The sequence below is a fragment of the Myotis davidii genome, unplaced genomic scaffold (assembly GCF_000327345.1).
Source record: "Myotis davidii unplaced genomic scaffold, ASM32734v1 scaffold26, whole genome shotgun sequence".
In the NCBI taxonomy this organism is placed as follows: domain Eukaryota; kingdom Metazoa; phylum Chordata; class Mammalia; order Chiroptera; family Vespertilionidae; genus Myotis; species Myotis davidii.
In genome coordinates, this window is record NW_006299245.1 from 2,008,048 (window position 1) to 2,030,929 (window position 22,882).

Sequence of the window (22,882 nt, forward strand, 5' to 3'; positions counted from 1 at the left end):
TCATCACCATCATCTAACGTTAAATATTCTATACCAGACATACTTTCAGGTTCTTTGTATGTATTAACTGATGAGCTCTTCACAACTATCCTTTACTTTAGATCAGTGGTTCCCAATCAAAGTGATTTTACCCTCCAGGGACATTTGAGAATCTTTGGAGCCATTTTTGGTTGTCACGACCATGGGGGCTGAGCTATGGGCATCTACTGGGCAGAAACAAAAGATACTGCTGGACATGCCACAGTGCACAGGACAGCCCCTCTCAGCAAAGAATTATCTGACCCTAATGTCAGAGACCCTGTCAGGGGATAATGCTACCTCCATTTTAATGATGAGAAAACCAAGGTTCATATTAAGTAATTATGTGGCTGGGTCAGGATTCTAGCACAGATTTGATAGCAATTACACCCCAAATAGAGGATTTACACCTGCATTCAAATTTTGGCTCCTCCACTTGAGAAAATAATTTAATTTTTATAAGCTTCTGTTTCCTTGTTTTGAAAATGGTGATGAGAATATTACCTTGAAAGATTTACATAAAGCAACATATGTAAAGACATTAATATTTTATAGTTAGAAACAAATTTAAATGCTTAATAGCTTATTTGGGGGTAGGCTATACTCAAAAACTTTAGAAATATACTTCCTTAGGAGAAATTATATCCCCAGAATTTTTTGAGTGGATCACAACTTCCAATTTGCACCAAGCTTTGAGAATGTGGAACTTTGTTTGCTGCGCAGATACACAGCATATGATGAGCTGCAACAGATTTCAGTAAGAGTTGAAGCTGGATGCAGATAATTGTTCTACCATTTTCAGTTAGAAATTCTCACCAGGTTTTTAAACATTAATTGTATAGAAAGCCAGCTTCTGCAGGCTCCACTTAATTAATAAAACATTGGACCTTGAAGAAATAAAGAAGGAGCATGTGACTAGCTACATGGATGTTGACAGAGGAATAACACATTTCTTTGACTAGTCTCTCTAATTTCATAAAATCACTGGTTTGATTAACTGTACACAATATATTAATCATTTTAAAACTAGCCGATGAGACTTGGGATATTGAAATTGTGTTGAGTGTTTCTTCATTTGATAGGTGATTTTCATCACACAATGATATCACCGCAGTAAATGCCTTGAAGGCACTAACATAATTTCCTCGAGATTATGGCATTCAGAGCCTATCGCCTCCACTAACTAATGATCCCGGTGTGTTTGCTGATGGAAGAAAAGAGTCAAAGACAAAGTGAATAGCTAGCAGTGCTGAAAAGAGACCTCCTTGCTGTCCGTGCCTCTCATAGCTTATTGGTCTCATACAGATTTATTTATTTTAATTTATTTTTGTTTTTTACCTTTTTTCTTTTATTTTTTACTTATTGTTGACAGTATGACAGATGTCCCCCATTTCTCCCCACTTGCCCACCTCCACCCAGCCCCAGCCCCCCTCCCTCCGGCCATCACCACACTGTGCTATGCTTTGGCTAATCTCTTCACCTTCTTTTATCTAGTGCCCCCTCCCCTCCGAGCTCTGTCAGTCTGCTCCATGTATGCATCCATGCCTCTGGTTCTATTTTGTTCATCAGTTTATTTTGCTCATTAGATTCCACATATAAGTGAGATCATGTGGTATTTATCTTTGTTATTGATGTGAGGACATCATATTCAGTTAGTTATCTGAGAGGCAAAGTTGAGATATTCAGGGGAATAGGAATGAGCATGAAAAGCCATAAAAAAGGGGATACCCGAGTATCAGGGACCATGCTTATCTTCTTTTTCTTCCTTTCTCTCACAGACTAGGGAGAATACAATAATTAACTCTGGAAAGTAACAGTAATACACAGCCAGTTCTTGGTTCCTTTTTGGAATCATAACTACTATCACCCTAGTCATCTATGTACTAATGCTTATGTGCCCTGGTAACAACAGGAGCCTAGAAGGGATGTTAAGATGTGGAGCAAAGGGCAGAGCACAGGATCCTGCCAAGGCCAGGGAGGAAGGGGCTGGTGAAACACAGACTGGATGCGGTAGGGAGAAAGGCACTGGGTTGCTAAGGGGAAGTGACAGCAAAGGGTTTCATGTGTCTATGATTAAATTCTCAGAGTTCATATATTATTTGTAAGCCAATGGCAGAAGGACAGCCTTTCAGACTCCCTCTTAGAGTGGTCTTCCATGGGATTGCTTCTGACATATAGCAGCTTTGTAGTAAATAGGCTTTGCTCTGTAATGCTTTGGATTGGTCGTGTGGAGTTCTGCTCTCTAGTCATTTATAGATAGTAAAACAGTGACAGGCAGGAGTAGAGGAAATTACAAGGAGTGAAAACCTCAGTTGTGAAATGAGATGTTCAGATCTGGAGTATGAACTGTACCAGTAGAGTAGACTTCCTTGATGACTAGCAAAGCATTCCAGTCACTTTGCTAGTTAATGGAGTTAACAACATCACTTTCTGTCCTCCAATCAGTTTTCTACCTGACTATTGGATGTTATGATTCTGTTAGAGATCAGATTTGCTGATAAGCCAGGCACTAAAGAGCTCCACCAGAAATGGCCCTGGTCCATGATTTGACATTAATAAAAGGCCAGTGGTCATGCAACTTTTCAGAGAAAGAACATTGCCAAGGAAGTTATAGTAGAACTCACAAAAGAAATAACATTGACCATTTATACAATAGTCAATGGCAAAAATGTCTGTCAGATTGTAGGCAAGCAAATAATAAAATGCATTAATATAATATCCTTAATGTCACCATAAGGTTACAAAAGATCTTCAAGTCCCCCTTTCTCTCAAATATGTCATGTAGAAAGATATATAATAGCATTTACAATGGGCTAGCGACTCTTAACATTCTTAACAAGCCTACTAAAGACATGCATGTCTGAGATCCCAGACTTCAGTGAAAGAAATATAGGTCCCATTTAGCTCATCAAACCACCAGTAGATATATGTTCATTCACTGGCATTTCACACACCACAGGAAGTGAGTTCTGAGCTGCATTGTCTATCAGTAAAATCTTCAGGATCTAAGAGCCTTTGTAAGGCTGTGTTTCTAAGTTTGTTCAGGGCATATTATTCCAAGGCAGGCCATTTTGATAGTGGTTGTGACTCTCAGAAACATTATCATTCAGAAGTTAAAATTATGATCAAAAGAATCACCATAGACTGAGAGACTAAAAGTTTTTAGTGAAAGAGGCTGACAATAGTGCAAGTGAGAAGAATCAGGCAGAGCTTGCCTGGATAAGGATGAGTGGGTCTAAGAGGAATTTGCCAGGGAAACCATTATGGCCTGGAAGAATAAACATGGGAAATGACATGCACCATTATTTTAATCTTGAAAAAAATTCTTATAATTTATTTGATTTTTTTTCACTCAGGATTAAGCATTGGCATTTTTATTAACAAAACTGACAAGAATTCCACTTAAACCCTTTTTGGAAATCCTCTATAGGCACAACTGTTTATGGAAACTGCTGGTCGGCAATGTTTTGATTGCAAGGTTTAATTATAGAGAGTTCCTGTGATTCGAAAACTACACACTCCTTTCTGCACCCTACAAGGTTTCATTAAAGCTGAATAAGGTGGAATCTTAAACCCGATGGCAAAGGCACCATGTGACGGTTTTCTTCTGTCATAACACCTCTCCTTTAATTACTAAGCTAACAATGAAAAGTTCCAATATGTTCACTGAGAAACAGGGTCTTTATGTATTTTTGCAGCAAAAGAATCACTTTCCCCCAAAAAACCAGAGGTATAGGGAAGATTTTTATTACATTAAAGAGATAGTGGTAATGGGGGGGGGTGAACCTCATAACTTTGTGGCTAGTTAGGCATATTTCAGGCACTTTTGGCATATATCGAATTTATGTGACGGGTTAATTATTTAAAAAAGTAACTTCTGAAATCTCATTTCCAAAATGAGAATGATAATACTCATCTCACAAAATAACTGGGAAAGTAAATCTGAAGAATAAATGAATAAATGTGATAAATGTTTATTTATAAAAATACTAAACATTATTTATGTACCAAGATTTTTCTTACTGTTTTTATATATGACCTACTGTATTCTTCACAACCTTATAACATGGTCTCTGACAAATAGATATTGACTATTTATTGGTAAAAAGTATGAAACTGGCTCTTTAAGAAACTTGCCCAAGACTACTGAGCTAGGAAGTCACAGCACCAGCTTTTAGACTCAGGCAGTGTGACTCTCTAGTCCAGCCGTGGGCAACCTACGGCCCGCAGGCCGGATCCGGCCCGTTTCAAATGAATAAAACTATTGGGAAAAAAAGGCCGTACCCTTTTATGTAATGATGTTTACTTTGAATTTATATTAGTTCACACAAACACTCCATCCATGCTTTTGTTCCGGCCCTCCGGTCCAGTTTAAGAACCCATTGTGGCCCTCGAGCCAAAAAGTTTGCCCACCCCTGCGTCTAGTCAGTGCTCTTCTTGTAATCACTGTTACCACGTTGCCTGAAAATCGTTAAGTGCCCCAGGAGCTTTCAATTTCATGACTATTGGTGATGTTTCTGCTCTCACAGACTTCCTATTCTTGCTGTACCATTTTCTCTTCTTAACATTTTAAATGATTTCTAGCTGTCCTCTTTTCATCTTCTTGTCTTAGCTTTTGAAGTTAACATTCACACATGAGTATGCTTTATTCTTACACATAAAGATACAGTAATTCCATTTTTTAGCAATGAATAAGTGAGACTCTTCCTACATTCTAGAAACCACTTTTAATATTTTGTCATTCTGATGTATGAGAATAACATTTGCCTAGATTATTTTAATTTACATTTCTTAAATTATGAAATTGAGTGGCTTTTCATAAATTTTTGTGTGGTATTAGAATATCCAGGATGACTAAGCCAAACAATTATTCCTTATATTTAATTTTTGTTAAAAGGACTTGAACTTGTTTTCTTTGAAGATTAATAATAATATTAATAAGATCATGTAACATGTTCCTATGTCAAAAGCCAGACATTATAAAGCTGATAAGCTTTATAACCAATTTAACTTAAGCTTCTTAGAGATATAAAACTGGCTTAATCAGATCCATATACTGAGATTCAATACTGATAATTACAATCAAAATATAATACTGATGAGAACTTAATTAGTACTTTATAATTATGACTTGCTTAATTACAATGGTATGTTTTATTCTGTAAATATAACATAATTTAATTTGACCTTTTATAGAATTTTAAGTCTATTGAGGAAATGACTCATACTTATTCCAAAAAGATTCATGTTTATATTTTTAGGTAAAATAATTCCATTTTCTGTGAAAAGATTTATAGAAGTGCCTTCATTCTTATTGGTCATGCTTTGTGGGTACATGCATAGCAATGAAGCAGAATTTGTTCTCACAATCATGGCACATTTTGTACTTTCCTAGTGGTACTTTTGTAATACGTGTGCCCAAAGGATTACACATTGTTTATTAATACATGGTATGTCATTTCCTCACTTCACTTGGCTAGTGCTTTGAAACAGTAATGTAATCTGGGAAAAAAATTGTGGTCTATGAAATCATTTTTATCCCCACTGAGTTCTAAAGTCCAGTGATTCAATATTACCTGATAAAGATTCTTCATTCATCTTCACGTTTCCTTTCCCAAGCATATCCAATTAAGAGTCAGCATGTGAAAATTCAATCAAACAAATCGTTCACATTTTTATGTATAAAGAAAGGTGTATCTAAAATACTTTAGGAGCTACATGCTGCTTTAGTGTCTTCTAAATTGTGCTGGTGATTCTAGAAAACCATAAAACTCTGATAACTCTTTAATGTCCAGTGTTCATTTAAATCTACCATGCAGAATCGCCATAGGAACCCTTTTATATTTTAACATTTCATAAGCATCAATCCAGGGGGAAAATATAAAACATTAAGCCCCGCATATTTTACAAATAGCCTATTTTGTCACTCAACTTTAATACTTTTTTTTACAGTAAAATTATAAATCAGATAAATTAAACTTTACAATAATTTCAGTAGTTGTCTAAAATAATGATTAATAAGTTGTACATTCTTATTTGTTTCAATGACTGATCTCCAACCCGAAAAAAAGTAGTATCTATTTCAATATTTGTATTCATTAGTAAATTTAACAAATATTCATTGAGCATTTATTATGTGCCTGGTACTATTTTCAGAACTTGAAAAGCAGTTTTGAATAAAGTCCCCTGTCCTCAGAGAGTTTACATTCTGGACGGATAATAAACAATAAGGATAATAAATAAATGAATTATAATGTAAATTAAAGGGTGATAAGGGCTATGGAGAAAATAAAGAGTAGACAGTATGCAGAGGATATAGAAGAGAGGAGGCAGGAAGTGAGCTAGTTATGTCTTTCAGTTGTTAATGGTGATATCATAGTTTGCGTGGGCTGCCTTAACAAAAGACCATAGACTGGGTGGCTTAAAAAACAAAAATTTATTTTCCCACATTTCTGGAGGCTAGAAATGCAAGATCCAGGTTGCAGTCAACTTGGTATCTGGTGAGGATTCTCATTCTGACTTGTAGAAACCCTCTTTCTCACTAAAGTTACATGCCTGTTCCTTCGTGTGTGTGTGTGTGTGTGTGTGTGTGTGTGTGTGTGTGTCCATCCAGAGAGAGAAAGCCAGCTTTCTGGTATCTCTTCTTATAAGGATACTAAAACTATTGGGCCTATCAGATTAGACCCAACTCTTATTTCTTATGAACCCATTTAAACTTAATTACTTCCTTACTCTAAATGTATTTACCCTTGGCCTTATGGCTTCAATATATGAATTTTGGAGACACCTATACATTCATAGGAGGTGGTTAGTGTAGGCCTCATTGAGAAGCAACCCTTGGAGATCATGAAATGGCTCTCCAGGAGCATCATGCTAAGTGAAATAATCCAGTTGGAGAAAGATAAATATCACTTGATCTCACTCTTATGTGGGATATAATGATCAACATAATTTGATGAACAAGAATAGATCCAGAGACAAATGGTAAGGGGGAGGGGTTAGAGAGCAACCAAAGGACTTGTATGCCTGCATATTAGCATAACCAATGGACACAGACACTGGGGCGGTGGGGGCTTGCCTGGGGTGGGAATGGCTGGCGGGGGAAGGGGGGGGAAACTGGGGGAAAAGGAGACATATGTAAAACTTTAGACAATAAATAAATAAATAAATAAATAAATAAATAAATAAAATTCTTAAAAAAAAAAAAAAGGCTCTCCAGGCCGATATATAAGGGAGATACTTTTTTGGCAAGGGATGAAGCTGATGCAAAAGCCCTATGTCAAGAGTGACTTGGTATGTTCCAGAAACAACAAGATGGACATTCTGGCTCCAGAGGAGTGTATAAGGTAGAGGTTGGAGGAGAAGTCAGAGAACCAGAGAGTTAATGAGGGACCAGGTCAAATAGTCCATTGGAAGGACTTTGGCTTTTCTCTGTAAGAGAGGAGTGTTTTAAGTAGAGAGGTAATGTTTTAAAAGAATGAATCTTGCTGCTATTTAGAGATAGATGGATAGAAGACAAGGGTGGATACAGGGAACTTGTGTACCTTTATAATAATGAGGTAATATACAAATTAACCATCACGCCCTTGCACAAAATGGCTGCCCCATGTGGTCAAAGATGGCCACCACAAGATGGCCAGCAGGGGAGGGCAGTTAGGGGTGACCAGGCCAGCAGGGGAGTGCAGTTGGGGGCAACCAGGCCTGCAGGGGAAGGAGGGCAGTTGGGGGGATCAGGCCTTCAGGGGAGGGCAGTTAGGGGCAATTGGGCTGGCAGGGAATAGTTAGGTGTCAATCAGTCTGGCAGGGGAGTGGTTAGGGGGTGTTCAGGCTGGCTGACAGGCAGAAGCAGTTAGGGGCAATCAGCCAGTCAGGTAGGTGAGATTGTGAGCAGTCCCAGATTATGAGGGTGTCCCAGATTGGAGAGGGTGCAGGCTGGGCTGAGGGACACCCCCTCACAGTGTACAAATTTCATGCACCAGGTCTCTAGTCCACAAAATAATTCACATAAAACCAGATGGTAGCCTGGATCAGGATGCTAGCAGCTGAGATAGTGAGAAGTGAGTAGAGCATACACAAAAGTTTTGAAGATTATAATGACACCCCCCCAGAACCTACTAATTAAGTTGAATAATTTTAAACATTTTGTCATATTGTTTTATTTATGCATTCATTCTTTTATTTATGAAGTATTTTAAAGTAAATCACAGAAGGAACCCTGAAACAACTATGTATCTCTAATGAGTATATATCTATATTATAAAAGGCCTGTGGCATAACAACATCACTCCAAAACAACCAATGACTGGACTCACCAGGAGGTACATGGAGCACCTCTCAGTCCCTCCCCCTGGCCCGAGAGCTGCTCGAAGTGGTGGGGAAGGGCAGGGATCATGGCTCACGTGGCGTAGCCCACAGGCCCCGATTGCAGCAAGGCTGGTGGCTGGCAGGCGGGCAGGGCAGCGGGTGAGGCGTGCAGGTGGGTGGGGCTACAAGCGCAGTGGGGCGCACGGGGGTGGACAGCGCGGTACAATTTTGCACACTGGGCTTCTAGTATATTATATTGTCACAGTAAAATAAATTAAAAATATATCCTTGATATTATATAATACCACATACATTTTCAAATCATCCTTTGGTATTTTTCTTTTTAGCTTGATTGAATCAGGATCAAAATAAACAGGTCACACATTATCTTTGATTGTCTGATCTCTTAATCTCTTTTAATCTAGAAGAAACTTCCCTTTCCCTTCTTTTTCCCGCTATGATATAGACTCATTAAAGCAATCAGATGAGTTGTTCTACAGGAGGTTCCATATTCTTAATTTTCCAGATTTCTTTTGTTTGGTAGCATTAATTTTTTCCTCCTTTTAGTACTTTCTTATAAATTAGAAATGAGATATAAAGGTTTGAATATTCACAATTAATGATTTTGGCAGGGATATGTTAAAAGTGTTGCTGCCTAGGTCAAAATACCTCACATCAGAAGGTGTATGATATCTTGTTGCCACATTTCAATGAACTTAAATTGATTAGCAAGTTTAGTAGTAGTGACAGCATAATTCTTTATTAGAAAGTAGTTTTTTTTCCTTTATTATAACCAGAAAATAATCTGTGGGGCATTATTTTTGATTCTATAAATATCCAATTTCCTATCAACCTTCCTCCTCATCACTTAGAAAAGCACTTATGATTGTTACCTGAATCACTTATTTCATTAGAAATGTAATATTGTGTATCTAATTTTATTATTCATCCCATAGTTTATTAGAATGCATGGATTTTTTATATATGGACTCTATTTCAATCAATTTCAGTTTCTATTTATTATAAAATCTAAATTGTCCCTTCTTTGGCCAGGAGGAACCTCTTTAAGAGGATCTTTTGTTCTTATATCATTAGTCTTTGAAAGCTTCTTAGCATTCTTGCCCCATAAGATATGTGAATTCCTTTTGTTCCCTACTACCACTTTGGAATTACCATCCAAGTTTTCTAGTTTCTTTTAATGAAAAGAGTATATAACTTGATAAAGTTAACAGGATTTCCTCAAAGATTTTGGATTTGTTCTAAGAGAAAGTCAAGTATGACTGCAAGGTTTTGGGCCTGAGCAACTGGAACAGTGAAGTTGCCATCAACTAGAGGTGGAAGGATGCACCTGAGATAAGAGAAGTATAGGAGATTCGCTTTGAAAATTTTGATTTATTTTATTTTAATTACACTTCCAGGAGGCAGTTGGTTATACAAGTAAGTTCAGTAGGTAACAATTAATAGTCACCATCATATAGATGAAGATTAAAGCCATGAGGTTGGGTAGGCTCACCAAGGGAGTGAGTTTAGATAAAAAAATGAAGAAGTCCAAAGATTGAGTCCCAAAGTATTAAGATTTAGGAGAATAAGATGAACAAACAAATTTGTAAATGCTATTAGTATTCTTGAGCAATAGTCTAAGAAGACATTTTTCTGTGTTTTGAGATCCAAGATAGTATTACATAATAATAATAATAATAACAACAACAACAACAACTAATGATAATGTTATACTTCGTCCTCTCCAGGTGAAGGACTTTCAGAAAGAACTGTGGAGATTATTCTTTCAGTCACTTTGTGCATCCTTTCAATCATTCTTCTTGGAACAGCTATTTTTGCATTTGCAAGGTAAGAATTATTTGTGCTCACATGCCTACTATGCTTTGTGAGAATTATTCTGTCACAGTCCAATAGGGAGACAAGCCACAACAGTGACCTGAATGCGAAATATCTAATGAAAAGAACTGTTAACTAGTAGAAATACATAACTACTAAAAGGTAAAGGATCTAAGGGGTCCAGAACTAGTCAGTGAAGCAAAGCAGATGCCCTCTCCAGGATGAGGGAGAGAGGACAATAAAGGAACTAAGAACCAGAAAAGGCCCAAGGCTAACAAGGAGTGGCTACTACAAGCACATGCAGCCTACTGCCTATTGGTGGGCAAAGAAATGTGACAGGGGGAAGGGGCTGGAGCTGTTCTTTAGAAGCTACCCATGGCTATTGGAGGGTAGGCAGGCTGAATTGGTCTGTAGAAACAAACTCTTCCTGAATATCTGGATATTCAGCTGGAGCTACTTGTTACCATTCACCTGTGGGAAGAGCCTGAACTTAAGAGGCAGCCAGAGCTCATGCAAGTGGGTGGCTGGGCTCTCACATGAATAAAAATATTGCAGCATGAACCCCCAAGGGAAGTGTCTCCCATCCCTATAGCCTTGCAGTGTCACTCCAGTGTCCTCTGTTGACAAAGCTTAACATCTTGCTAGCAGGCAAAAGAGAAATGTTACCACGTCTAGCTCTAATATTACAAACCAGGGCAAAGAAGAGTGGATTTAGAGCTCAGAAACAATAAAATGATAACACAAAAGCAGACAGGCTTTCTATATATTTTTGAATAATTTATAACAGACAGATTTAATTAAAATATTTGAAATAATTAAAACAACAGAGCATTGTCTTTTAGCAGTGGTGCTGATATCATTGAGCTATTTTCACTTTGGCATATTTTTTATTTGGAGAAATCTATTAGGCAATTGGAGGGGAGGGATATAAGCTCACAGAATCAGTCTCAGTTGCTGTATATTTTAAATATGCCAGTGGCTCAGGCCTTGATCAACTAATTCTCATTAAATTTTGAAACTTCAACAAATTAACATGTTAAAAATATTTATTAAAAATAGGTGCTATGGAATGAAACCTGAACAAGATCCTGAGTAGCTGTACATTTTCAGTATAGTCAGAGAATTGATCCCAGCGAAGAAATTATTTGACTCATGTCTAATGCTTTCTGTGCTATCCCCTTCTTGGACTTTGCTGCATGGATTTCAGGATTCGTCAGAAGCAGAAGGAAGGCGGCACATACTCTCCTCGCGATGCAGAAATTATTGACACTAAATTCAAGCTGGACCAGCTAATCACAGTGGCAGACCTGGAACTGAAGGACGAGAGATTAACGCGGTGAGCACACTCCTCTGGGCGAACAGTGGTCCAGAGGGCCTGGAGCCATGACCCTATTCTGACCTATGCTTGTTGGAAGTGTTTGTGGGGCTCCTATTTATACAGGTCACAGAGATCTTCTTTCAAAGGGTGACCTCCATCTTCTGCACACTTCTCACTGATGTTCGGAGAATCACTTAATCTTCTTAATACTTAGAGTTCAATATGAACCTCGGACTATAGTGCTTTCAACCAAGCTTTTTAATTTTTTTCTGAGGCAAATATCTTTACACATTAAACCTTTAAAGTTATGTTTAACAACTCACTTCACATGATAGATTTTTTTAAATAAGATTTTTCTGGAGGTGTTCACCTTTTTAATCACAAGTTTAAAATAATTAAATTTGTAATGACTTGATATTGTTTATTTTTATAAAAGCCTTTTTATAACTCCTTATTTTAGTATGACATTACATTAAAATTATAAATTGTATAGTGAAACTATATTTTTTAAATTGCTTAGTATTTAAAAATTAAATGCAAAGTAAAAATTACCTTTGGAAGGAAAAGTAAATATGTGTGTACTAAATATGTATCAATAATATGTATTGGAAATAGTGAAGTGCTTAATTTTAAAGAATAGGTAATTTTAAATTCTTTTAAAATCATTACATATTATTCAGAATGTTGGAACATTTGAAAAACTTTTGTCTATTAGGATAATTTATCAAATTCTCAATAAAAACTATCATCAGGCTGTCTTAACAAGTTTAGGTTCTTTTAAGAGTCAATATTTTGTGATGCTTAAATAAACACAAGGCAATTGATACAAAACAACTCAGTTGTACTTTTAAAGTATTAACTCTGAAAATATGACATCAAAGATCTGGAACTTACTAAGGAATCAATCATATATAGCTGTTGTTTACAAAGTTTGCCCTTTCCCTAATAGATCGACTTTGCATGGATATTTCCAGCATGTCTAAGATAGCTAAACTGTGCTATAGAGAGAAGTGTCACCTGATGAGCAGGCACCTTCCAAATGCTTCAGGATGGAAATTATTTAGTATTATCACTAAATTACAAGGAAATTAGGCTTGTTGGATATGAAAACTTCTTTCTATTCATATATGTATCTATGTTAATATTCTAATACAGACCATTTCCATCTGAAATGGATGTTACTCCAAAAACTATGTGTAAGATATATTACCCAAGGCATAGTTTTCGATCTAAGAAATGGTGTGTGTAAAAGATCAATAGATTCCCCGGGTAACCTGCCAAAATGAAACCACATCATAGGAACAATAGCGCATTACTAGTATGAAGCTGTGCCTCCCAGTCCTTGAAGGGTCATACTGCGTGGTGAAAGGAAGTGTCTAGTCTCTGTGGGCCAACTGAATTTCAGTAGGATTCTTGCAGGTGCCTTTCTGTACTCTTTTCTCAAGGCTTTTTGCCTCCTCCACAGGCCTGGGGCCCAGTCGTTTCTTCTACACCCCAAGGTGTGCAAGTGATAAAACTTCAAGTCTCTCAGTGCAATTAATTGTAGTTGTTTTAATCTGTTCATACTAAAATGTGAACTGCTAAGCACCAACTTTTAGAGAATTTTTAAAAAATATTTTTCATTAATTCTCCAAAAGTCCTTAGGAAATAGGTCTTTCACAGATATCAAATAATAAAGTGTGTGTGTGTGTGTGTGTGTGGCGGGGCGGGGGGGGGTGGAGAGTAAAGCCAATCAGTATCAGAGAATGTATTCTTTATTAAGGAGGGTACCATTTCTAGGCAAACTTTGGGCTTTGGTAAGGTCAGATCCCCTAAACTCTACATGTTTGCACAGTTTGAAGCTTCCTCCACTTCTGAACACAGCCATTATAAAAAGGTAGAAGGTTGTTTTTTTGTTGTTGTTGTATTTTTATTTGTTTATTTTTTTAACAATTACTGTTATAGAAGTTAATAGAAAAGGTGGGTGAGGACTTACAGATTGTTTATTATTCAGTGTTTATAATTCAGGGACTGCCTTATTTAACCCTGACTCCTGGTTATTTTTTTTCTGATTTTCACATTTATTTACATGTCACTTTATTTGTAAAAGGATGTAGGAGTGTCTTTCAAATATGTTTTAAATGTCTTATTTACTTTTACACATAGAAAATTAGTATATATTACTCCTAGTAATAACAAACTTGGAAATTTTAGTGTCCATGCTTTTTACTTTCCCATTTGTTTATGATTCCAGTATTCGTGACTGTAAAACATTCTGTTTGTAATTCCAATGGCACATAATAATATGCTTTGCTTGATTTATTATAGAAATGTGTTAAAAATAGTCATCTAATGGTTTGGGTATTAACTCTTCATTACAGAGATCTATCTTTAGCTTTATTATTTGTTGAAATTTTTCATGTTAATAAAGTCACTAATACATTAGACAGTGATACTAGAAAAATAGTAACTAGAGGAGGATCCATGATTAAGTGTTGGAAAAAACTAAACCTATTCAAAACCGTGCAGGTCTGATGAGGCTGGAGCCACAGAGACTGATGGCAGATAGTAGGTTCTAGAAGTGAAGAATTAAGGAGCTTAAGTTAGCTTCCAAAATGCTGAGTCACTTATGCCATATGTCTTTGTCATTTGCAGGAAAACACTTAGATAATTTCCTTTAAGTCTACCCATATGCTCTTTCTTACTTAAGCTCAAGCAAGTTCTTTTTCATAGAACCTGCTCAATTTCTTCATGCTGGTTGGACTTCAATTTTCCTCACGGCTATATGTCTCCACATGTCCATAAAAGAAGTAATAAAAGAGAATATCTAATCAGTCATTAAAATATTAATTATAGGGTGTTATCTAGTTGACAAAAAAAGCATTGTGATGCTTGGTACTAAATCCTTTGAAAGATTTTATAGTTACAAATTATTTAACTACTAGAGGCCTGGTGCACGAAAATTCATGCACTCAGGGGGTCCCTTAGCCTGGCCTGTACCCTCTCACAGTCCAGGAGCCCTTGGGGGATGTCCGACTGATGGCTTAGGCCCGCTTCCCACTGGGAGTGGGCCTAAGCCACAGTCTGGCCTCCTTTGCAGGATGTGACCAGGCGGGCTGATCAGGGGACAGTGCCAGCTGGAGGCCCTGACTCTCCTCCCCTGATTGCCCTTCCACCACTGTGGGTCTCTGCTGCCCCCCAATCATAGTCCCCTCCATCTGCCCCCTAGCACGTGCCTGGGCTGGCCTAGAGCTGCCTGCTTGCTGGCCCCGCCCCCCACCAATGGATCATTCTGCTGTTTGGTCGATTTGCATATTATGCTTTTATCATATAGGATTTTATGTTATCTATCTCTTTATTATGTACATTTTAAGCTTTATACTATAATTGTTATATATGTAAATTATTATTGCTTAATTTATATTTTACCTTGCTTCATAAAAGATCTGAAGAATTCTCTCACTTTATACTTTTTCTTCTTGAAGGAGAATAAAACTCAAAGATTTAATACACCATAACTCCATGAGAACAGTCAGGGTACACCAACATTTTAAATTCTTATGTGGAATGATAATTATGTCATTTCATTATGCACATTTTATTTTTACATTTTGACAATACAAGCCAGTTTTTAGGAAGAACATTTAATATTTTGGGCTCATCCATTACACATTTACCAGGTTAGCAAATGATCCTTTGGTTTTAGTATATGATAAGCAAATGAACAAAACAACATTTTGTGGTGACTCCTTCAAAGCACACCACTTACCTCATTGAAGTGAGAAAAGCTTCTGGGTGAAAATATTGGCAAGGTCAGTAATACATGCACAGGTAAAACAGAGACCTGTCTCTTTAAGATAGTGAGATTGGCCCCATGGATTATTTTTTAAACTGATTTAAGTGCAACACTGACTAACTCCCCAAAGATCTATGACAAAAAATTAAATAACACAAGGTAAAGATTCCATTTACTAAAAGGGCTTATTTTCACCTCCTTTTCACACTTAAGTTACAGAAGTTTGGTTTCTATGGTGACAAAATCAGAAAAAAATAGCAGAATAACATTAATCAATGTTTCTAATATTCTTACCTGACAGACATTCAATTTCTTCTTAGCCTCAATTTTTACCCCCAGAAATTTTGTGTATCATCCCATACTAATGATCTTGCCTACTATAGTTGAGTGAATGTAATGGTACATTAAGACTCAAGGCCAAATTCAGTAATAATGAATGGAATTAAATTTCTCAACAAAATCAAGCAAACAGTTGAATTGCTAGTTTAAGAAAAGCTTTCCTTCTTCAATAACTTTAGATGGTTGCATGTTGAATTCTTGTTCAACTTACAGCTATGTCCTCAGGAAGCCTACCATTTGAAAGAATCCTGTGAATGTGCTTTATAAACTATAAATAAAAATACATTTGGTTTTGTTATTATTGTTTTTTATAATATTTGTAAAATTAAAATTACCCTAATTTACTTTCATAGAGGGATTGGTAACATAATAATTGCTACTGTTTATGAGCAATTACTATGTTTTAAATTCTGTATGTTGTGTTCGAAAATAACTTTCAGTCTTTGTAGTAGGTACTCTTATTTTTGGTTCACAAATGAAAAACAAAAGATACGTAGAGATTTTAAGTAACTGCTCAAGGTCATACATCTAGTAAATAAGACAGGTATGGTTATAGCCTAGGTCTGTTTGATTCTGAGATATCAAAATACACCTATATTTGTGTGTGTGTGTGTGTGTGTGTATTTAACTCTGAGGCATACTAGATGAGATCAATATTAACCCTCTCAAATACACAAGGGCTCATGGTTTCCTTCTTCAAGCAGCATTTTCTATCAGGGACCAATTCGAAGGAACGCTCTCCTCCTTTTGAATTTTTTGATATGGGACAAAGGAATATAAGTTCAAATATGCAGAAACTGGGAAATCTTTAGTAGTGCAATTTTGATTGTGGCTTTCATAAGAATACATAGTATTTGACTGACACAGGAAATTTTATGTAAGACAGTTAGCATTTTTATTGCCATCAGTTCTTTGGCAGATTCTGGTTGTTAATTTTACTTATGTTTTATACTATTTTATAAGCAATGGCAAAAGTATGAGAATCCAAATAAGAAATGTCTGACCAACATATGAATTCCGAATAAGAAATATGCTGAAGTAGAATAAAACTGAAAATATTTAATGCACACGTCCTTATAGTAGACTATCAAAAGTAATTCAGTGTTTGTATACTCAATAATTAATGAATCTTTACTTCCAGATACTCTTCATTTTTCTTTAGACGCAAGGAGATTTTTGTCATCCAGTAAGTTACTGTGGTGATGCAGAGCTCTGCTGTGACTATTTTAATCTTGTCAGGTGGTGTGCTCTGTATTTTAAAATATTATTGAGTGCTTTATTGTTTAAACTGCTATTTTTCTCAAAGCCATCCCCCATGCTTTCTACTTATAATGTGCCCTCTATAATACTGCATGCTATTGATATGGTAAAGTTAATCTTATCAAAATGCACATTGATTCATAATGTGCATGTCCTAAGAATTTGCTGTGTTCTCATGTTGTGTTAGCTTTGATAGAAAACAAGTGTTCACCTAGATTTCTTCACATACTTCTTGTCCTATTTTAATCATGGCACTAGGGCTGAATTTGCCATCTGACAAGTGGAGGCTGCGTTTACACCCCACACAAGCTCATTTCAACTGCTGCAGGTGGTAATCTGTAAGGACCAAGATGCTGCCACTTCCTGCTCCCTGACACTGGGGCACACAGGGTAGCACATTTCATGGAATCTTTAATTTTGTCCGGACCACTGGACACCAAACTGGAGTGCATATTTTCAGGCACTCCTCTGATGCTCAGAAATGTCATTTTTTATATTAGCGCAAAAGTTACTATATTCTGAAAGCAAAATGTCAGCATTAGACTGGACCCCAGCAATTGAGTGAATGCCTCAGAGGTAATCAGTTAATTCCTGCAAAATACATAAATGGAAGCAGAGAATGAAAATGCATTTGATTTCAAAAATTCAAATCTCCTACTACAGAGGAAGTCTCCATGAGCCACAGTGCTGGATGGGGCCAATGCTCCCAACATTCTTACTGAATAGTACTCGGCCTGATTGAAACAGAGTAGAGCAGGCCTATTTCTATTCTAATCACATTTAGCATTTGGGAATCATACTTAATCTTGTTTTACTGTTTATTAACTAATTGTCAAGTTTCCATTTACAGAATTAAAATCGTTTTATGAAAATACCTTTTCCTCAAAGGACCTGCTTGATCAGATTCAAACATTTGTCAAAGTAAGACACTCTTGAGCTAAAGATTTAAGTGATCATGTCACACATAAAAGATCCATCTCTAACCAGCACTCAAAGCTGACCTCAGCATTCCAGACGTGCAAGTTTTCTGTTTGAGCAATTCTGCTGAATGTCTTTCTTCGTCATCATTAAACATAATCCTTTTGCTTTATGCCATTAGTACCTCAGAGAAAAATGCTCCCTTTTTCAAAGAATCTCATTGTCTCTCCTCTTTCACCAATTATTTTTCTCTCCTAGTGTCCTGCATAGTTTCCTGCTCAGTCAGAACTAAACATAATAGTTTGGGTTAATGAAAATCTTTATAGAACACCTCTACACAAATTGTATTTGTTAAAGTAGATGTGATCTTCAAATTTAGTTTTCTGAGGTTGCCTCCTAACTCCTTCCAGAGGAACTTCAGTGCTTATCTGCCTCCATAGCTAATAGTTCAGGCTGCAAGGACTTCCTTTTAGATGGTGTTATGTCACCAGCCTCCTCTTCATTAAGTCCTCACTGAGAACTTTGTCCATCTTTTCACACAGCTGTCAGCAGGCTCTTCATCCTCTCTATCTACCGCTTCAGCCCTATTGTCCCTTGGGTACCTAAGCTTATGCCCGTGGTTTTAATTTAGAATATATGGTTGACAAAATACACCAACTGTCAAGAATTTGTTTTCAAATGTGCTAATGTGGAGAGGCTTAGTAATGAGGAAAATATAACTCCTGCACCCTGGGGATCTTATTTCAGCTCTTTGACATCAGCAAGAACGTTGCTTTCCCCATTCTATCTAAAAGTCCGTTTCACTTTGCTTGAATAAAATAAGTGACAATTGGGCATCTATCAAGTGCACGGCACTGTTCTAGGCACTGGAAACACTGTGATGAAAAAAGGAAGGCAGCCTCCAAAGAGCTGCCCTTCAAATGGCTGAGTTCCTTTTCAACCTATTTGTCCTTACAGATATAAGGAGACATTTTGGGAGAGTACTTGGATATCACTTACTAATTGATTGTTATTCTAATTAAATAAGAAAAACATTACATTACTGACTTACTTGGGTTGTATATTTACCTTATAAAATGAAGTTTTAGCATCAGCTATATATTACCAGCCACTGGTTAGGATAATATCCTTAATTTGAATTGAAGACTACAGAACAGTTATTGATGATTTTGTAACAAATGAGGAAGGATCTGAAAGGATGCTATTTAAGTGGGACAAATGAAAACAACAGGAAGAACAAAACTACGACACCTTTGACAGCATTGTAGTATTTTGGATAAGTAATAGAATATCATTTAGAAGTAGATGTAAGTGTCAGAGCAATTAAAAACTCACACTCACCATTTTGCAAAACTTGGAAAAATTAATTAATACATTTTTACCAGAGAGATAAGATTGTTCACAAATTTTTATTTTAATATGAAGTGTGTGCAAATTTCATATCTTTATATCAAGGCAATAGACTTTGAGGTTCTTTTCTTTTTTGCCTAACGTAACTAGTTAGTAGAAAACAGTTTCCTAATTTGTCCTATGCTACCGGTAATGCTCACTTAAGCTGCTCATCTATATGCTATCATCTATGGCTTTCTATTTGGACTATATTTTAATTCCCTATAGATTTCAACTCATTGACCTTGAGGGAAAGCCGATTCTCTGTGACAATAAGGTCTTCAATCACCACTGCCAACAAAAATAAATGACTCCTCTCTGGATCTATCAAGAGTAATCTGAGTGGAATTTAAGTTTTTGATAGACTTTTAAAAAATGAGCCCAGACATGAAATAATACTCTTTTCAGCAAAAGGCCATAGGAATTAAGGCAGCTAAGATTCATGTAATAACACTGTTTAGCCTTTTATATTGGAACATGGTTGGTTATCTTATTGAGATCTGGACAGTTACCCAACTGATCTGTATACTAAGAAGCTGAATATGACTTGACAATAACTTTAAATACAGGGACTCACCAAAAATGGACACACATTTTAACAGTTGATTGCTCAACTTTGAAAATGAGGTATATTTTAACAAACACTGCCTTTATAATTATTCAAAGCGGTATCTACTTTTTTGGGACACCCCATATAGTAAGTGAAAAAAACAAGAGTACCATACCAGTAAAATACTCTCCATTTAAGAATTTTAGAAGTTTTAAAAAATGTTAATAAAAAGAAGTGTTCTGTATGAGTTTCTTGGAAGGTCGCCGCGGAGCACTTGTTTTGAAAATAGCTCTCCTGAAATAACATTGTTAGCTCTCATGCACATCAATTTCTGTAATTTTTTATTTGTATCTAACCAAACATTTTTTCCTAAAGGAATTTAATTACCTCATCAGTGATAAGTTAATTCATTTTCCTCATATTATGTCCCACCTTCTTTTCTAATTTTCCACATTCATTGTCCAGATTAATAATTTATCTTATTTAAAAAATAAAATTTTAAAACTTCAAAGAAAAATAAAATGTAGACCATAGCCAATACGTAAGGGCAAAATATACCCATAAAATATGGAACTATTATCTGAATACCACAGACAACAACAAGGAAAAAATCTAATTTTTTTTGAAATAGGTAATTCATGCCCATTTTGACATAAATTTAAGCTATCCAGAGAAGTACTTGGAGATTTCTTTTTAACTTCAACAACCTTTCATTTCCAAACTCTGGTAGGTTTAACTTTGAACCCAGCTCACAGCAGAACAGCATGTTTAACAGGACCTAGAGAGGAGGGGCAGACCTAACAAAGATGGCATCTTTAAAAAAGGATTAAAAAAAATATATGCACCCTCATAAGTAGTTTTTAAAAGATCAAAATTCGCCAGTGTTCTAGAAAATGTATCCCAAAGTGATTTGTTCATAAAAAAAAAAGCCTTTAAACCCAATTCGGGATACATCTGGCAGAAAAATATCTCATCTCCTAAACAAATCCCCTTTGCTCTTCCTTTCTGTTCAGTTTCCACTGCTTATTCCTAGAAACACCCAGAGAACAGTGGGACTGAGACCCAGCCTACTTCTCTTGGCCTTTGCCAAGCTGAAGGCTCACACCAAGGATTGTTCCTCAAGAACCTCTGCTACAGTCAGAAAACTGATCTTTGATTTCTGGGACCTGCCTAGTTCCCTCCAGGAGGGGCCTGAGGGTTCTGGAAAGGAGCAAAGGGCAGTGGACCTGGCCCAGGCTGGAACACCAGGATGTGCCAAGGGGCCCTTTCTAAAGGAAAACACCCAATGCCTTATAGGCTAAAGTTTAACCTACGGGCAAAAACACGTAGCAGCTGACATACACCGAAAAGGTGCTTCTCTCCCAATTTTTAACCATAAAGGAAACAGAGAGGAGGAGAGTCTAGAGAATTTGACCTCCTCTCTCTTCCAAGACCATATTCTAGGGCAGTGATGGCGAACTATGACACGCGTGTCAGAGGTGACACACAAACTCATTTTTTTGGTTGATTTTTCTTTGTTAAATGGCATTTAAATGTATAAAATAAATATCAAAAATATGTCTTTGTTTTACTATGGTTGCAAATATCAAAAAATGTATCTATGTGACACGGCACCAGAGTTAAATTAGGGTTTTTCAAAATGCTGACACGCCGAGCTCAAAAGGTTCTCCATCACTGCTCTAGGGCCTAGAATCTAGGGCTAGGCCAAAGCCAGGTTCCAAAGTCACAGACATTTGGTCACAGGGTACAGTCTTTACTGGATAAAGCTCCTACTCTGGGGCAGCCTGGCTCATGGCTGCTTTACCGAAACTTTCACCCCCATGTGCAGAGTGCTTAAGAATCACTAGGGAAATTACTTTTTTAAAAAAATTCGACTTGTCACTGACAAATACTTCAATAGGATCTTCTAGAAACTGCCCAGAGGCATACCCCCACCTCCCTGCCACCTCCCAGTTCAGGGTCACAGATCCTTCCAGATGACGGGCTCCTGCAGCAGCTAGTTGCTTTTAGAGAAATGCTTGCATCCAAAGAACCCTCTGTACACTGACAGCGGGAAGGGGCGGGCAGTGTGCAGCACGTGGTGGCGCTTCCTAGATGGCACTGCCCCTCTGATATAGGAACCCCAGAGCAAGAAGACAAGGCCATTCAACTTCCCATTGAGCCAGGACACAACCTCATCGGTAAATTGCTCCCAACCTTTCTCTTTATGAGAATTGGCCTGATGTGCTCTGACCGTGAGGACAACAGTGAGTAGGAGACACCTTGCTTGGTCCACCCAGATAAACCTCCATGACCCGGAGGAACATACCCATCAATGTCTGCAGACAGCTCTTTATACATGTTTTCCAGATTGGGCGGAGGTGGAACAGGTCTTCGAACACTAAAGCAGAGCCCCTGGGTCTATGATAGGGATCCTGTCCCAGGATGACAACCTTCACATCTCATGTCACACGTTTGGGTCTATATGAAGACTTGGTGTGGGGATGGATAAACAGTGTAATGTCTTCTTTCTTCTACAACAAACCCCGTTAGCTTTATAAAATATGGTTTTCTGAACTCTCCCCTGAGGTGCGTCCAACTCTCACTGGAACCCACCGGCCATGTGCTGGGCACCTCCTGCTCCGCCGGGGCCTTCTTGGCCGGGCTGCCTGCTGCATCCCCGCTCTTCTCGCAGGCCTCTGCGAGGAGTAGAGCATCTTCTGGCCGATCAGGCCGAAGTCCAGGGGGAAGCAAACGGGCCCGGGGACCTGCCAGGCTCGCCTGAAAACTTTATTGCAAAGGGAATTGTAACATAAGCCTGGACTGGACAATTACATAAGAATTAGACAATTACATAAGAGTTAAAAGCTTTGTTTCTTACATTATATAAATCCAAATGTGAAGGACTGATTGCAGAAAGTGATTGGGTTTAGAGTGATACAAAAGAAAATAAAGCCAAAACAGGCCCTATTTCCTTTTTAAAACCTATTTTTTATTACTTAAGTAGGCAAGAGTGATTTTTTTTGTTCCTATATCTAATTTCCTAACAAAAGTATCCAGCACCTGTTAATGTCTAGTGTTAGATGGCAGGATCTGACCTTTGTTTATACTCTATACTGTTTGCTGATAAGTATAGTGATGATAATTATCCAAAGCTTTGAGTTAGGTCCTTCTGGGAATTCTCATTGCTTAATAT

General features: G+C 37.2%; 1 protein-coding gene and 1 pseudogene across 1 annotated transcript in view; one reads left to right on the forward strand and one right to left on the reverse strand.

Moving 5' to 3' along the window:
* PTPRQ (protein tyrosine phosphatase, receptor type Q) overlaps positions 1 to 22,882 on the forward strand; it is a 219,688-nt gene that overhangs the window by 162,308 nt on the left and 34,498 nt on the right. The window contains exons 36-38 of the mRNA XM_015571126.1: positions 10,071 to 10,170; positions 11,366 to 11,494; positions 16,732 to 16,776. Coding sequence (XP_015426612.1) covers positions 10,071 to 10,170; positions 11,366 to 11,494; positions 16,732 to 16,776 — 274 coding nt within the window. The remainder of the gene's footprint in view (positions 1 to 10,070; positions 10,171 to 11,365; positions 11,495 to 16,731; positions 16,777 to 22,882) is intronic.
* LOC102770048 overlaps positions 21,332 to 22,882 on the reverse strand; it is a 2,269-nt pseudogene continuing 718 nt past the window's right edge.